Source organism: Leguminivora glycinivorella, chromosome 5 (assembly GCF_023078275.1).
Source record: "Leguminivora glycinivorella isolate SPB_JAAS2020 chromosome 5, LegGlyc_1.1, whole genome shotgun sequence".
In the NCBI taxonomy this organism is placed as follows: Eukaryota; Metazoa; Arthropoda; class Insecta; order Lepidoptera; family Tortricidae; genus Leguminivora; species Leguminivora glycinivorella.
Window position 1 is genome coordinate 7,732,011 of NC_062975.1, and position 13,094 is coordinate 7,745,104.

General features: G+C 39.0%; 1 protein-coding gene across 1 annotated transcript in view; it reads left to right on the plus strand.

The window, feature by feature from the left end:
- Positions 1-13,094, plus strand: part of LOC125226467 (bifunctional 3'-phosphoadenosine 5'-phosphosulfate synthase) — a 38,901-nt gene that overhangs the window by 15,914 nt on the left and 9,893 nt on the right. The window contains exons 5-9 of the mRNA XM_048130451.1: positions 578-697; positions 2,466-2,606; positions 4,368-4,430; positions 4,709-4,948; positions 5,870-6,029. Of these exons, the coding sequence (XP_047986408.1) occupies positions 578-697; positions 2,466-2,606; positions 4,368-4,430; positions 4,709-4,948; positions 5,870-6,029 (724 nt within the window). The remainder of the gene's footprint in view (positions 1-577; positions 698-2,465; positions 2,607-4,367; positions 4,431-4,708; positions 4,949-5,869; positions 6,030-13,094) is intronic.

Consider the following 13,094-nt stretch of genomic DNA (forward strand, 5'->3'; position numbering starts at 1 on the left):
TGCAGCCTAACGAGTCGGTCGGACCAAGTTAGCAATTCGCTTTCTGTCAAGATCCGGTACAGAAGTCGGGATCGAAAGGCCTGAAAATTTGTCATCCGGAGTCATGAGGTCCACAGAAAAGGTATTGACGCTCAGAATTGAGAAGCAAGAAGCTAATCATCATCATCCTCATCATATCAGGCCTTTATCGCCCACTGCTGAGCATAGGCCTCTCTTCTAGTACGCCACTTGTCCCAGTCCTGAGCTAGTCTCATCCAGTTGTGACCTGCAATTTTCCGGATATCGTCCACCCAACGAGCTGACGGATGCCAAGCGCTTCTTACATCAGCAGGGTTAGCACATGATTGCCGCGAGAGTATGTCGCCGCGAGACTTTTTTTTTTTTATTTATATCATAAAGAAAATTACAATAGATAGACTACCCGTCCTTATGTCATTAATACAGTTAGAAGAAGACGTGTGAACTATCTCGTGGCGACATACTCCCGCGGAAATCATGTGCTAGGCCTACTGTGAGAAGCAAATAGGGACATCAAAAACACAAGTGTATAAACACTAACTTCTTTTTGTTGTTTTAGGGTTTCACCGGCATCACGCAAGAGTATGAGCGGCCAGAGGCGCCCGAGCTGGTGGTGCAGACGGTGGACAAGTCCATCGAGGAGTCTACCATGCAAGTCGTCCGGCTGTTGGAGGCTAATGTAAATACCATCGTTATACTTATATGTAGAATTTTATTCGGTGTAGACACTTTAAAAATGGCCACCGGTGCACGGTGGAGCAAGTGTAAGGCGTGAGTGGGCTCACTTGTATGAGCTTCAATTGTTTGACACTCACGCCACACATATAAGCGTGCACTCAGGCCTTAGTGCGTTTTCACATTATCCGATCCGATATCGGATGTTGGACCGATATCCCATACATTATAGGCGCCATCTTGGATTTTTTCTATTGAAATCCTTCCGACATCCGATATCGGATCTGATAATGTGAAAATGGACTTACACTAAAGTTTTACTGGTAACACGCAAAAGTATAGGACCTGAGAGTAGCCCCCTTTTAAGTTGTGCTACAGATGACCCCAAAATCAAAGCTTAACAGAAACAGGCTGAGATGCTGGCGACATCTATATGAACCTTCGACAGTAGCCATCCCCATGAGACGCATATTTTCTCTTCTTTACAGTGAAGTAGAATTTGTCCGTATTGAAATTACGTAAATTTTCAGTCGCCCAGGTATATTGTATTAATTAATACCTACATAGGTTTATTTAGTAAGAAGTGTGACGTTTGATCATGTTGTCATGCTATTCAAATTTAGGTTTGACAAATCTGCGCGCCATCGTGAATTGTATTATCCATAATCTGATCTAAATTAAATTTGCCCCGATAAATACACTTGTTTACAAAATATAGTTACAGTAACAAATAACAATTATTGTTATCATGCTTATCATTATCACATCGCTGTGGATCGTGGATCACAATCGTGGATTAATTTATAGGACTGTAAAATATTGAAGTTACGTCATACTCATATCCACACGCAAATAAAGCAATGATAACATCGCAACCATGGTTGTTAATCCTATTTATTATTTTAACGCGAGATTACTTGCTTACTTACTTTGTTGGCGCGACGACCCAAAGTGAGTCTTGGCCTCCAACACAAGAGCACGCCACTTTACGCGGTCCAGAGCGACCTCTCGCCAGCCCTCGTTGACGCCGAGTTCACAGAGATCTGCCTCCACACTATCTGCCCAACAATATTTAGGATGGCCAGCGGGAAGGCGTCCAGTTGGACAACCCAGATAGGCTCTCTTGACTGCCCGATCCTCACCCATCCTTATAAGATGGCCAAGCCAGCGGAGACGATGTGCCTTGGTCTCACCTATTATATTAGGTTCGGCTATTAGATGTTCAATTTCGGCAGTTTTTCGGATTCTCCAACTGCCATCGTCTCTTTTCAAACATTAACGCGACATTAATATATGTATATTTATATACATGGCAAATATCATATGACATTTCGCACATATGTTCCGAAAAACTCATTGGTACGAGCCGGGGTCCGAACCCGCGACCTCCGGATCGAAAGTCACTTACCACTACCAGCCAGCGCGTAAATTGCCTTCTATATCCATGTAATTTTAAATGAACGTCGGCCGATAAACTGAGAACAGCAGATAATTTATTTAGTGTTATATTTTAGACTAGCATTTTCCCGCGGCTTCGCACGGGTACTAAACACTACAGTAATCTTATTCAAACGTTGAAGTTTGGACCCCATTTCACCCCCTTAAGAGGTGAATTTTGAAAAATCCTTTCTTAGTGCTCCTCTTCACCTTACAAATAATCTACGTGCCAAATTTGGAATCTCTCGGATATGTCAATCAGTCAGTTTCTTTTTATATATTTAGATGTAGATGTGTATCACTTTTAATTATGCTAACGTGTGTTTTTTTCCCAGGGCATAATTCCAAGCTTCGAAGGCAACCAGCTGGGCGTTGAAGAGCTGTTCATATACGGCAACAGGTTGACCAGTGCCATCGAAGAGGCGGCCAGGTTGCCGTCAGTCGAAATAACCACATTGGACCTTATGTGGGTGCAGGTAGGCATCTAGGCATACAATTTATTGATCTTGAAAGTACACATAAGGACAAGGTATTTATTAATTTCAGCTAAGGTTGCCTGGAAGAGTTTTTTAGCCTGTTGTTTTACCTGTCACTGTAATGTCACAATTTGGATTTCATTCAACATAGAAATTCATGTGCTCTGCCTACCCCTTTATGGGATAAAGGCGTGATTATATGTATGTATGTATGTTTTACCTCTTTTAACACTTTCACTGCCAATAACGCCACTAGGGAGTTCTCAATAACTTTGTTCACATGCCACGCGACTCCCGAGCGGAGTTCGTACTATACAATTATAGATTACTAAAGGCCATGCCATCCGACTACACTACGGAGTTCATACGAATTTTTTTAGGGTTGTCACTATACCTCATTTTTAGGGTTCCGTAGTCAACTAGGAACCCTTATAGTTTCGCCATGTCTGTCTGTCCGTCCGTCCGTCCGTCCGTCCGTCCGTCCGTCCGTCCGTCCGTCCGTCCGCGGATAATCTCAGTAACCGTTAGCACTACAAAGCTGAAATTTGGTACCAATATGTATATTAATCACGCCAACAAAGTGCAAAAATAAAAAATGGAAAGAAATGTTTTATTAGGGTACCCCCCCTACATGTAAAGTGGGGGCTGATATTTTTTTTCATTCCAACCCCAACGTGTGATATATTGTTGGATAGGTATTAAAAAATGAATAAGGGTTTACTAAGACCGTTTTTTGATAATATTAATATTTTCGTAAATAATCGCTCCTAAAGGAAAAAAAAGTGCGTCCCCCCCCCTCTAACTTTTGAACCATATGTTTGAAAAATATGAAAAAAATCACAAAAGTAGAACTTTATAAAGACTTTCTAGGAAAATTGTTTTGAACTTGACAGGTTCAGTAGTTTTTGAGAAAAATACGGAAAACTACGGAACCCTACACTGAGCGTGGCCCGACACGCTCTTGGCCGATTTTTTTAGGATAAGAACGAACGAAATATTATTTTATTAGCTAACTATAAACGTTTACAATAGGTCAGTATGCAGACATACCTCTTTAAAGTTTAAAATATATAATTTATATGTTCAATTTGCAAACTGAAAATGTGTTGCGTTGGCAGTTTTGGCCTTTGTGACAGCCCTGAACTCCCTAGAGGAGTTGACGGCATACGGCATAGAAATAAATGAACTCGGAGTTCTTGGCGTGCAGCGTTGTGTATTCGTCGAGTGCGCGTTTGGACTCTACAGGGGAGCCTTATATAGATGTTGGTATTTACGCCGGCAATCTGCAGTGTACTTAGATTTTGGCCTGGCGGTGAAAATGTTAAGTTGCTTTGTATACTTACTATACGTATTGTTTGCTCCATTGAGGTGTGCAATAAAGAGTATTTGTAAAGTATTGTGTATTTACTAAATGTTTGTTTGAGTGTTTATTACGCAATATCAATATCACCTATAGCAGCCATTACTGTACTTTTTGATTTCAATAGTAATGTGTAGTTACTCTCTTTTAGTAAAAATACACATCAAGATTATTATTAATTGTTACCTTTTGCTTAGTAAGTAGTAAAATAAATCTATAATTTGTTACTTTGAATAAATGGGTATTTTTTTTTTAAATTCTGAATTGAATTCATTATGTACTTATTTTCAATGTGTGTATCATACATAAACTTTTATAACAATTAAGTAGGCTTATAAATCTTATAATATAGCAAAATATCTGACAAAAATATTAGTACCAATTAAACATTCCTATTTTAGGTACTCTCAGAAGGATGGGCGTATCCTCTCAAAGGATTCATGAGAGAAAGTGAATATCTTCAGGTAAGTACATACAGAAAAAATATCATATGACTAATCATATTTCTAAAATGCATCTAATAAATTTTAGACATATACATGAATTTGAATTGTGTTAGGATAGTGTTAGGGGTTATCCTTTTGTCTGTGGAGAGACCGAATCGGATGTCTTTCATTTCGCAATTTTTAACTTATATTTTTACTTCATCAAGTACACAACTTAAGAACACAGATGAAAGATTATAAATTTCTTAAAAGACTCTCGGACTGCACTTTTTTTAATAAACTTTTGTCTATTACAGGCCTTAAACTTCAACTGCCTCACCCTCGCCGACGGTTCCGTAGTCAACCAATCAGTGCCCGTAGTCCTACCAGTGACCACCGAAATCAAAGACAATCTGTCCGGCTCTGAAGCGTTCGCTCTTGTCTATGGCGGCAAGCCGGTCGCCATACTGCGCGCTCCTGAGTTCTACCCTCACAGGAAAGAGTATAGGTGTGGAAAGCAATTCACCATTCAGCACAATGGGCATCCTTATATTAAGGTACATTTTATTTTCATAGAGATGTCTTAAGCCTCGTGCCTTTAGTGTCAGCACAGTATAAAAACAGTAATACTAATAACTCTTCTAACAAACGTACGCTAACAAACTGTTTGCGCTCCGTGTTCGTACGCAACACGTGTGTGTGGATGAGAAAGATTCATTCTCGTTCATTCTCATCCGCTTATACGTGTTGCGTACGAACACAGCGCGCATATATACATATCACGCGGCGTACGTTTGCTAAAAGATTTACTTCGGCAAATTCACAAGTGGTGTTAGCCAAAAATTTGATTGTATGTTACTGTATCGATATTCAGGCGTCGTAACTGTCAAGAGCTATCATTTTATTGCTTAAGATGTCACACATTCATATTTTCATTCACTCATTCGTTCCATTCGTGCCAGTTCTTGTGAATTGACCTGTAGTATTACGAAAGAAATTCTTCTTTTTTTAATAATACATTATAAACGGGCTTACTCTTGGCCACAGACTAGCCAAAGGCAAAGACGTGGCCTACGATGGAGTGAGCTCGCCCAGAAGACTCACTCACATTTCTTTTTAACCGCCTTCCAAATCTCAAGGTAAGGGGTTCTCAATTCGTCTGTTTTTTTTTTTTTTTTTATTTTTTTTTAATGTTTGTTCCTCGATATCTCGTTACTGGACCGATTTTGAAAAACGCCCCTGGTTAGAGTTCCGTTTTGATAATCATTCTCATCTGTAAGTACTTCAGAATCATCCAAATTTCAAAATTGGTTCAGAAATGACGGAGATATCGAATAACAAACATTAAAAAATATACAGACGAATTGATAACATAATCCAACATTTGAAAGTATTTATCACCAGAACCCCAAAGGAAGGCGGTTTTTTTTTCTTAAAAATTATCCATCATTTATTATTATACCATTTCATTCAAACAGATGATCGAAGAGTCCGGTGACTGGCTGGTCGGCGGTAACATCGAGGTGTTCGAGCGAATCCGCTGGCACGACGGACTTGACTCGTACCGTCTCACGCCAAACGAGTTACGGAGCAAGTTCCGGGAACTAGGAGCCGACGCCGTGTTCGCGTTCCAGGTATGTGACAAGACCAATATTCTTTCGTGAAGGACTCTCGTCACTTTATAGACATCCTCAAAGAAGTAACGCTGGAACCAGATGAGATAATGGTGAGTTTTGATGTGGAGTCACTTTTCACCAATGTTCCCGTTAAAGAATGTCTAGAAGTTGTCAGAAGGAAACTGAGCGATAGTGGCATGTCGGAGACAATAATGGTGCTGCTGAGGAACTGCTTGGAAGGGAGCTACTTTTTGTATCGCGGAAAACATTACCTCCAGATTGATGGGGTTGCCATGGGTAGTCCTGTGGCACCGGTTCTGGCAAACATCTGGATGGAGCATATCGAGGCCAGTGTAGATCTGCAGCCTTGGGCAGTGAAGTTGTGGAAGCGATATGTGGATGATGTTTTCTGTATTATGAAGGGTGGTAAGCAGGAGGTGGAGCAACTTCTCCAATATCTTAATTCTATTCATCCAAGGACTAAGTTTACGTACGAATTAGAATCACAGCGCAGTTTGCCATTCTTAGACGTGAAAGTGATTGGTCGAATGGACGGAACCCTAACTCACACTGTTTACAGAAAGCCTACGCACACTGACAGGTATTTGAATGCCCTTTCTCACCACCACCCGCGCCACCTGCAGTCAGTTGTCTCATCGCTGGTGAATAGAGCGTATGATCTGTGTGACCCTGAATATTTGAAGGATGAGTTGTCACATATTCAGGAGGTGCTTAGAAGGAACGGGTACAAGAATAAAAAGTGGCAACCTAGACGGAAGGCAAGGGGGAAACGTCCTGAGGTGTCCAGACAACCGGCATTTCTGCCGTATGTTAAAGGTGTGACGGATAAGGTTGGTACAGTACTTGGAAAGTACTCTATAAAGACGGTGTACACGCCATTATCCAAAGTTGCAGGAAGCCTAAGATCACCTAAGGACGTTATACCGTTTCAATCACCTGGCGTTTATAAAATTGATTGCAGTTGTGGTAGCTCCTACATTGGAGAAACTAAGCGCACCATAGAAGAAAGGGTAAAGGAGCACATCGCGGCTGTGAAAAATCGTCAGGTCAACAAGTCTGCCGTGGCTGAACATTTGTTAGAGTCAGGGCCAAACCACTGGATCGAACTACATGACCCTAAAGTCCTTTCCACGGAACGCCATTTCTACAGTAGAAAAGTGCGTGAAGCCATTGAAATCAAAAAACATCGCAATTTCAATCGGGACGAAGGTTTTAGGATCTCATCCACATGGAATCCTGTCATTAATAAGTGTAAGCCGAAAATAATATCGACAGTCGTTAAATCAAATATCGTCAGTGTTGTATGTCGACAGAGTAACATCCCTAGTGCGCAAACAGTTCAAGTTGATAATCAAAACCAAGTGCGGGTAGTTCGAAAAACTCGCGCGGCTGTCAGAAGGTGTTGATGTCATTTCAAGCCAGTCTTCTCCGAGACCACGGGGACAACGCCGTCCTTGAAACGTTGGAGGTCAGTTTAATATGTAGTTATACGCGATTAAGTCCCGATTTTAAAAATAATGAAGTAACAAATGACTAGGTTTTAGGGGTAACATTGATGTGTGAGCGAATCCGCTGGCACGACGGACTTGACTCGTACCGTCTCACGCCAAACGAGTTACGGAGCAAGTTCCGGGAACTAGGAGCCGACGCCGTGTTCGCGTTCCAGGTATGTGACAAGATCAATATTATTAGGTAAAAGATCCGGTAAATGACTAGGTTGTAGGGGTAACATTGATGTGTGAGTGAATCCGCTGGCACGACGGACTTGACTCGTACCGTCTCACGCCAAACGAGTTACGGAGCAAGTTCCGGGAACTAGGAGCCGACGCCGTGTTCGCGTTCCAGGTATGTGACAAGACTAATAATAATAATTAGGTAAAGGATCCGGTAAATGACTAGGTTTTAGGGTTAACATGGAAAAATGAGCAAAATCGCTGGCACGACGGACTAGACGCATAACGTATCACGCCAAACGAGTTACGGAGCAAATTGTGTTCGCGTTTCAGGCATGTCACATTTTCAACTAAGGGTGTTGCGACATCTAGTCGACTGTGCATTGTTAAGGGGCTACCTTTGAACGCGCCACGCACCGTGCGCCAGTTGCCTGACGGCTCTCGGACGGAGGGGCTGTGCCGCTCGCTGCGCCGAGCCATTTTTTTTCTTAGAATAGAGAAGCGAAACAAAATGAAATTAAATTATCATTTCATTATTACGAGTGTACATTACATAATTCCTGTTTTAGGACAAAAACAAATTATTTCACAATGTACTATGTGACATGTATTGGCGAATTTTGCCCGTCAGTCGCAAGTAGAATTTGGCCGTGTGGGTTTCATCACCGCTTACGGCTCTCACTGATCAATGCGGTCCTGGTTTCGAGCCCGGGCAGTGGGATATCTTTTTGTGTTTTTTTTTTCAAAAACGATTAGTTTCTACATTATAAAGGTTTTAATATCTCCCGGTTACAATATTTATGGCAAAATTCATTGTTTCGTATTTTCTCGCTGATGAAAATTATTTGAAGCTTCATATATATGTAAAAGTTTATACAAACGTTGAATTTTATCACAAATATTATACAGGAAGCCTGTATAGTTTACATGTGCTGGCTGTGTAAAAAAAAGCAATAAATAAATATGAAAATGAATACATAATTATTTTATATACATAAAATACACACAAGCTAAAATGCATGTGCCTTGTAAACGAGCGCGCAGGCATGGTTAGATTTGGTTAGGTACCCACAGTACCTACTGCGAGCCGGCGCGCGCGCTCGGGTGGGGTCGTTGACCTTGCAACCCCTGCAGGTAGGTTTTAGTTCGCGGCTTCGCGCACATAGCACGAAATGATATAGGTAACAAGGAAAGGTGATATATAAATAAATTTGAACTATTCTTTATATTATAACGTGACCATAATACGTACCGTATGCCGCAACTAACAAAAATCTAAATTTGTAGATAGGTGTTCGTAGTTTCCGTTAGAATAACGAAATATTTTAAAATTATATAATTATTACGATCAAAGATACGGTACCTAGCATAGAATTTTATCACAAATATTATTCATTTTTAGTTAAAAATATTGTGCCAAATTGTACAGGCTGTAATTTTTATAACAAGTAATATGTTAAAAAATAATGGAACCTGAAAATGTAATATTATATTTCGTTAAATTTTATATAGTTTCAGTTTCAGTTTATTTATTCAAGAACAATTTTTACATCGTGTTTGTTTATACACTTTAATCCTTCCATTCTGTATCCAAAACACTCTTCTCTCACGAGACTATTCAGATGGTACGCGACTGAACTTTGTGCTTCGTCCGCCTCGCCTGTGCGCGCTGTGTGTGTAGGGTGAAGTGGTCGACAGTGGTTCGTTTTTTTTTTCAAAGGTCATATCTCCGGAACTATTGCCGAGGGAGTGAGTATAAAGAACAAAATTACAGTAAATGTAATATAGTTTTAGTATGTATTATTGATTTAAAAAAAAAATACTTTCAAACTCAAAGAAACCTAATATGTATTGCACTATGTTATTTTTTTGCTTACCGTTATCCCATGATTAAATATATTGTACATTGATTCGGTTCGGAGGTGGTGTCACCCCTTTTCCAGGCATTGGATACTGCGAATAATTACCCATTTTGATATAGTAACCCTATTCCTCGGGTAGGTTGTTAGTTTCCTTTAATTCCTTAGAGCGGAAATAGGAGCCCCGAGTAGCGGGGCTCCGTCTACTCATTGGTGGAACTAAATTGTTTTAAAAATAACCCTTTTCCTCGTGTAGGTTCGTTAGTTACCTTAGAGCGGAAATAGGAGGCCCGCGTAGCGGGGCTCCGTCGGTTTATTGGCGGAACAAAATTGTTTCAAAAAGTAACCCTTTACCTCGTGTAGTTAGCTTTTGCTAGTTATATTTTGTCCTTAAAAGCGGATATAGAAATTGTCAACGTCGGCTCCTTGGCGAGACCAAATGGTTTAATAAGTGCCATGAAAATTTAATAAACACTGAGGAAGTTAGTAAGCCAAATTACAAGTTTCGAAAATGCAGACGAAAAAAACATTGCAACATTTTTTATGGGAAACAATAGAGAACCATTTAATGCTATTAGTGAAGAAACACATGGTTATTAAGGTTCACTATTATCTGGCAGAAACTTTTTACGCATATATTTGATTCGTATAATAGTTCTTGGCAGAAGTCATGTTTGGCAGAAACACCTTACGCAGAATATGCTTTGGCATAAATCATTTCGCAGATTTTTGTAATACCGAATCATCTGTTGTCATAATGTTGATGACCATAATAGTCTTCTAGTCGAACATTTGCTTTTGCAGATAATATTTGTGCATAATATTTAGGTGGCACAAAGTTGCAATTTGCTATTTGATAGCGAGTTGGATGTGTTGGGGATGCAAGATACCTAACACTCCTCCTCGCTTCGCTCGTCGTCGTACCTAACGGTGACTCTGGGGCAGTTTTTCTCTTATGATAGCGTGTAATAATTCTGCTAATGTAATATTATGCTATAAGATTATTATGGTACATACAATTATGCTAAATCAAAGTCGACCAAAGTAATGTTCTGTAAAACAATATTCTGCCAAATGTGTCTTATGCATGGTAGTAATAATGCCAACTAAATTTTCTGCAAAATTACCATTCGACTGAAAGTGTTTCTGCGAAACATGTTATGCGAAGTGTGTTTCGGACTAAAATTATTCTACCAGATGAGGGTAACCCGGTTATTAATCGTTATGACTTGTGATAAATCCTTAGATCAATTATTCCGAATAAGTTTATTTCCTTCAACATTATGGATTTGTACATCTATGGACTTTGATTATTAGGGCTAATAAATTTTATGACTAACAATACTTATGACTTTCAAAAATCAGAACTACAATTTCTGACGTTTAATTTTATGACTAGTGATAATATGACTAAGAAAAATTATGACGGAAAACGTTATGGATAGTAAAAATCGGACTTAAAAAATTATGGGAACCAATAGAGACCCGTCAGTGGCGATTCATTTGAATAGCCTCGTGATAGAGGAGCGTTAGAGAGAGAAGAGTGTTTTGAAGACAGAATCGAAGATTTAAAATGTACATAAGTAATAAACAAAATTGATGATGAATTTTGATGTTCTATTCTTTTTTTCACACAGCCAGCCGGCAGCCCATGTGCAGAAAATATTGCTTGTTATAAAAATTACTGCCTGTATAGTTTGGTTCCCTGTATGATATTTGTAACAAAATTCAACGTTTCTATGGTAGGTCGAATCTTTGATCGTAATAATTATCATATAATTTTAAAATGTCTCGTTATTCAAAATGTAACTTATAGGTACTTGAGTTGTACTGTGCGTGCTAAATATGCAGTCTGCCTGTATGCAGTCTTTCGCCGGCTCGGCGCTGCGGACTACCTACCTCGCAACTCGCAAGTCGCAACGCAACCCCAAACACAAGGCACATGCATTAGCTTAAGTGAATATTTATAATAGGTACCTATATTTATTGCTACGCGTTCTGTTTTATTGCAAAAAAAAGATACTTTTTATGTGAACCTACAATTAATTTACATCAGGAAAAACATACAAAACAATGAATCTTGCCATAAATATTGTAAACGGGAGATATAAACCTTTATAATGTAGAAACTTATCGGTTTTGAAAAAAAAAAAACCAAAAAAATATTCCTCAGGCCAGAATCGAACCCAGACCATACTAGTACTACACTCAGTCAGTAAGCGGCGTTACAAACCACAGTGCCAAACTCTGCTTATGACTACTGGCCAAAATGCGCTAGTACTTTTCACATTGTACATTGTGAAATAAACAATTTGTTTTAGTACTAAAACAGGAATTATCTAATGATAATTTAGATACATTTTGTTCCGGTTATCGATACGGCCATTGATGATGCCACAGGGCCCTCTGGTTCGAGTTTAAAATTTTATGATACGTCAATACAACAACATTCATATTGATTATTGACAAAAAAATCTTCCATAATACGACAGCATTCCAGCCGCGGGTAACTGAAGGCCTTGGTCACTTTTCTTTAGTTTACTGCATTTATTTCCGTTTATAATATGTTTAGTAGTTTTTCTCGTTAAAAAAATTTGCATATTTATAGCATTAAAGTGTATTAGTACCCATACATTCGTACAGGCAACTCCTGGCGCTAGTAGCTTATAGTATTGCGATCTAGTACAAGCAACTCCTCCTAGATGGCGACTTGTTATGTATGGTGGTCTTGAATCTCGATCGACGTATCGTATAACAGGGGTGCGGGGAGGGGAAGTAGCGCGATCGAGCAAGGGCATTCAAACGGGGGACCGTCTTAACATACTTCAAATCAAATGGCAATTACTTCGAAAACCTTTTAGGCAAACAAAAGGCTTTCTTGATAATTATAAACTTTAAGTATGTGTATGCAAAATTGTGTGTAATACAAATCAGGAAACACTTCCAATTTTAGATACATACTTACTTAAAGTTGTAACTAAAATGCGGTCGGCCCCTGTCGGCATCTTCATAAATTTGAATATGTACGACCGTGTTTTAGTTTTAAAATAATGTTATTTTATAAGCTAGATAACTGGACTACAGAATTATTACCTTTTCATATTTTTCCTTACAAAGAGAACGAATAAAATCAATGTTGAATATAAACTTTCGTAAATTTTCCATACAAACGTCAAAACTGCGAACAGATTCTATTTAGTCAGACGCCCGATCGGGCTCGTTCGGAGCGGACGTGTCGCCAAATTTGCTCCAATGACATTTGTTTTTGACACTGGAAATCATATACGGATACAAAAAGATTGCCAGTGCTATGAATGTATTCAAAAGTAATAAGGTAAATAAATATCGTCACGTCTAAAAGAGTCTCAGTTTAAAATCGTTTTTTTTTTGTGTTGTTTACTACTTATTATTGTTGAGAAATAAAAAAATATATGTAACTTTAATACAATGATAAGAAATATAGGTATTTTTTGTCTTCTAAACTTTATTAAAATGAAAGAGTTTTAAAATTAATTTTAACTCGTTGGACTTTAT